Raw genomic sequence first — 5,077 nt, forward strand, 5'->3', positions numbered from 1 at the left:
GCGATTAAGACCGGGATAGATGTAATTGTCGGATAATTCATATCTAGCGTTCGTGAGCATGATTCCCGGATAAAATGGCCGCCAACTGCCCCTAAGCCAATATTATTGAAGGCACGATGACGCAATAAAACAATGACGTACCGATAAGCCAATTTACTAAATGGACAGCTTCTGTCCAGTTGAGCAGTTCTTCCACTTCTAGTACACCAGCAGCCATAAGTGAGCTTTTCCACTGTACTTGATGCTTGTTTTAACATCTTCAAACGTGGGACATTCCCCTCGAGCGTTTATTGTAGACACGTCGGCTCTCGCTAGCCTTTGCAATACAGCACTGTTCATGAACAAGAACCAGTTTATTTTCTCCACTCCGTCGGCTTCCAAATGGACACTAAAGCTCCTTGTTTTGCGTCATGGTTTATTTGCAGTCGCCGTCGATACGTGTGGAATGTACAATTACACCATGTTACAATACACAAAATATGAAGATGTGGATAAATGGCGGCCCCCGTCATACAAACTGGAGACCTGTTTCAGTGAAGGCCACGATACCATCCATGCCCGACGGCTGACGGAACTATGCAGTTGTGACAAAACACAGATATCAAGCCAACTTTACTGGTGTAAGCGAAGCAACCGCAAATATGGTCGTAAGCATCTTGCACGTCAGTGGCCAGAAATAAGGCAGGAAAATCCAAACATCGGTTAGATGGTAACCTTACGCCACTGGGCTGAAAGTTCAAAATGACCAAAAATGCTACATATAGTTCCCTCCTGATCTTTATCAAATCGCAGGCGCGTTTGGTCGGAAAATCATCCGGAATCTTGTGGTATTGGCCGCAACAAAATTCAGGCCGTGGTCACGGCAAAGTATCTTACATCGCCATGCCTAGCTACGGCTGTTAGTGTCTGCGGCTATGCATGGCGCATTCGAGACGAACCTGGAGGACAATTTTCAGACCTGCCGGACGCAAAAAGAACACCCGGGTACACCTCTCGACCCAAATATTGCCCCACCGTCAAACAGCACATCATCCCATGACCAAGCGTAATCCGCGACTGGAAATGTCTGCCAGCGAGGTAATATTACGAATGAGGAGGTAGAAAACCAAAGCGGTTTGATTGGTAATGCACATCAGATGTGTGGGGAGGAAACAGCTAATTTTAGGTCCAGGATTAGTGTGTGAATAATACTCTTTTTCGTAACGACCATGGTGTACTTATATGATTGCGTTTTTAGGTGACAAAGGCAGGGCATCGAATCTATTTTCCATATTTCAACCATGTGTTAAACATCAACCGTTGAGCCTGAGGTTACCATCCAAGTTAATTTTCAGAGCTTATTTGCTTTCCGCACTGTCAGTGCAAGGAAGTGTAAGGACAGAAAACATACTTTGCAGTCTTTGACTGTCTTTGCTTCCTGAGAAACGTCGTTGGCTGCAGGTGAATGAAAAATCGGGTTATATACAGTTCACACCAGCACTCCCAACAGAGCTACATCCCCGAACACCAAATCAAATGGTTGAGCGAGCGTCCCGACCGGGATCAGAGATGGCATGCACAGACCCGGACATTGTTAGTTTGAGCGGCCGCCACCAGATGGAACAGGGATCGGCCGGGGTGGTCAGAGGCAGAAGTGGGCGGAGCCCCCGCCGCTTCAGGCACTGGAAATCCACAGCAGCAATGTACGCGCCACACAGCCACTGCGCCACGGAGCGACGCCATATTGTCCAGCACGGAATACCAGCATTCCTCTGCCGCACAAGCAGGGGCCAGCCGACGCTTGTCTTCTGCCACTAACCGCCCTCACCGAGAGACGCTCTCTCTCTCCCACTCATACCAACAATATCAGAGTCCGTGCTTTCCTCCATCGCACTCAACGGCATGGCTACGCATCGTTGTGACCTTATTTGGGCGCCCTGACTTCGACGAGACAGCAGTGTACACTCATAGAAATTCAAGGCACTCCATTTTGTCGATATTAAAAATAGGATAATATCACGATGCATCGGCGACCATCCAGGGGCGCGGCGCCGGCGGGCCGTTGGCACTGGGTGGGGCGAACGGCACGGGCGCGCGGTGTTTAACGATCTCGTACACGCGGCAGGTGAGCGGCCGCACCGCGTTCGCCGGCTGCGGCGTCGGCGGCAGCATCACCGAGCCCGAGCCGACGCTGGCGGCCGTGCCGTCGTCCCCGACGAAGCCCCGGTTTGTGGAAGAAAGCACGGCGCGCCCTCAGACGGACGGCGGCGCGCCCTTCTCGGGGGCGGTGCCGTTGGTCGGCGCCCCGCCGTTGACCGGCGCCACCTCGGCCAGCTCCACCGGCTTGCCATTGCTCTGCGCGGCGCCGGCGGCCGAGGCCGCGGCCACCTCGGCGCGCCGCTTCTGCCGCATGCGCGACAGCAGCACTGCGGCGCCGATCAGCACGAGCACGGCGCCGAGCACGAACGTGACGGCGGTCATGGTGGTGCGCGCCACCTCGGGCGTGTCGGTCGCCTGCTTCACCATCTGGATGCTTTCCGGCGGCAGATGGTCCACGCCCTGCGACACAACACGGAAATGTGGGCACACCTACACATGCAACTGTCTCACTGGGGAGAGGAGCATCGTAATAAGCAGCCGCTATGCTCAAGTTTCCTAGCACTGGCACCCTAATCTGTTCGGTTGGCAGCGTCCAGAGGACGCCACGTCGCCTGGGAGAATGAAGCGCAGAGGACGTTCAATTCATTCCGCCGCTGTCTTCCCTGACCTGCATGTGATCTATTCAATTAAGTAGGCAGGAAGCTCCGAAAAATGACACGGTGGGGACAGAGGGTGGGGAGAACGATTCTGATCCACTCATATCACGCACGTGGGCTTATCATGGATGGCATTTCAGCCTGTTGAAGCAATTTTTACCGCTTTCTAGTTTAATACCACATCGCTTTGGTAATGCAATCAATAACAGCACACCGGACCACATCAGTACGACCAAAAATGTGACAGGACGTTTCATTTCAGATATGTACAGAATCGAAATCACTCAGTTTGGTGCCAGTAGCTTTCTTTGAATTACCAGCCAGTTCCTGTACAGTGGCACTCAAACTCAGCCGGGTTGGGACATAACCTTTCCTCGACATTGGCCCTGTCTACGGGCTTACAGTTTGCCTAACCTGTCACAGTTATCAAGTGATGCACATGATACATATTTATTGATGAACATGAGAACGCCAATGCCATGCAAACGCCGATGTCATCAAACCGTCAGTTATCAAATCGTCCATTCCATGAGGCCGTCAAGTATCAAATTTGGCTACAATGTGCTAAGCTGCTTCGGACCCAAGTATTAACAAACAAAACACCTCATCCCATTGACCTTTTGCCAATGACCTTTGCCGTCGGCGATCTCTGCCGGTAGCTGCCAACCCTGGGACTGGTGCTATTTGTCATCACGCTGGAGCAGCGGTGCCCCCCCCCCCCCCCTGCCATGGATCCACGCCCATGCACCTGAACTATCCGCTGTAAAGCCCTCTGAGAGCAGGCGAAGCCAGTCGCTGTCCACGTACCGCTTCCATCCAGAGGACGGGGAAGAACATGTCGGGGAGGTTCTGTGTGTACAGGACGTCCGGAACCGGGCCGATCTTGAAGTTGATCTGCACGCGGATCTTGGCCTTCATCGATACACCCACGCGCTGAAAATCGGCTGAACATCAGCGGGGCACAGGTAGTAGGTAGTGCCAACCGTACACGGTTCAGACAATCTGGGACAAGAAGCCGGCTTACAAAGTGAAACCACCCGGTATCATTTCAAAAGACATAAACATGCATTTAGACCACAAAATTTTAAGCTTTTCAGGTCGAGTGTTATGTGGTTATTGGGAATTGCCGCTCATCATATAACATCCTACAAAATGACGCTGTTAATCTTCGGCACGCTGCTTAAAATGAAATGGCAGCCAGCTATCGTCATTTGTTGTGACGTATGTCGTTACAATTGTCGGGGCCTCTGAGAAACTTAATCTAAAACCGAGAAACTTCATTTAACTTAGCAACAGCTGGTGCCGCCATTGCGAATCATGCCGCGAGTCATAATTCGCATGTGGATGTTTGTAACATAATATCGAACACACCCTTGGGTTCCACGTACCAAATCTGAAAACGTGCGTGCTTCGAAACATGTGAGCATAAGCGTTGTGCGAGGGGACCCGTCACATGTGAGCCACTGATAACTCAGCAGATCAGCACATGACGCCAATACACTCACCAGCCCACGCTAGGGCTAGCGGTGTGGAGCGAACCGGGGGGTGAGCGGCAGGCAACGGAAACCGGTCTGCTGGTATCCGAGCCCCGAAAAACCCGTCCGACCCAGTTTTCGCCGGCCCCGTAAAGTCAATGGCCCACTAGGCCACTGATGTGCGTTTCGAATTTTAGCCTGCTGAGCTGTCGGCCGTCTGTCTGATGTCTGTCTTTGCTGGCCATTTTCAGCAGCGGCCGAAGCGCCGGTAGGGTCCTATCTAGTGGGCAGGATTGGTCTGTTGCAGTTGTGCGAGCCCGCTCGGTGTGGACCGCGACCACACAAGCGCTGCTTCTCTTACCGGCACAATGTCCACGAAGAACTGGTGCTTCTCTTTACTGGGCGCCAGGCCGTCCACCTTGGCGGGAATGGACGGGTCGGCCAGGTAGAAGTGAGGGAATGATATGAACGTCGGAGATCCTGCAACCGAGGTCACGCGGGGGTAATGTAAATCACGAAATAAGCACCAAACATTGCTGTCCTGAGAAAGCATCCGCGATTTCGGCCACAGCGCGCAGGCGACCTTGACGCGACGGGGACAAGCCACGAACAAAAGCCGGGCATTACGTTTACAATTTCTCCCGCGAGATAGCCTCCAACCGAACCAGTGGCGTGAGCGAAGTGGCCGGTCTCGTAGTCGACCCCTGCCGCCCACCACCCAATCTCCGACGGCCCCCCTCACCCCAGCCAATGGTTGTTGATCGCTCACCGTACTGGCACACTGATATGTTGAAGAGGCCCTTGGGCGCGCAGGGCGGGCCGCCGACGCAAGTAGCACATGTCTCCGGCTTGGTGTCGACGCTGTCG

At 53.2% G+C, this 5,077-nt stretch overlaps 1 protein-coding gene across 1 annotated transcript in view; it reads right to left on the reverse strand.

Moving 5' to 3' along the window:
• Window positions 1–395: 395 nt before the first annotated feature.
• LOC119091554 (protein peste) overlaps window positions 396–5,077 on the reverse strand; it is an 8,446-nt gene continuing 3,764 nt past the window's right edge. The window contains exons 2-5 of the mRNA XM_037214365.1: window positions 4,980–5,071; window positions 4,572–4,690; window positions 3,543–3,668; window positions 396–2,538 (exon numbers count right to left, since the gene is read on the reverse strand). Coding sequence (XP_037070260.1) covers window positions 2,233–2,538; window positions 3,543–3,668; window positions 4,572–4,690; window positions 4,980–5,071 — 643 coding nt within the window. The 3' untranslated portion in view covers window positions 396–2,232. The remainder of the gene's footprint in view (window positions 2,539–3,542; window positions 3,669–4,571; window positions 4,691–4,979; window positions 5,072–5,077) is intronic.

This window comes from Pollicipes pollicipes, unplaced genomic scaffold (genome assembly GCF_011947565.3).
Source record: "Pollicipes pollicipes isolate AB1234 unplaced genomic scaffold, Ppol_2.1 Scaffold_3447;HRSCAF=4054_pilon_pilon_pilon, whole genome shotgun sequence".
Classification (NCBI taxonomy): domain Eukaryota; kingdom Metazoa; phylum Arthropoda; class Thecostraca; order Pollicipedomorpha; family Pollicipedidae; genus Pollicipes; species Pollicipes pollicipes.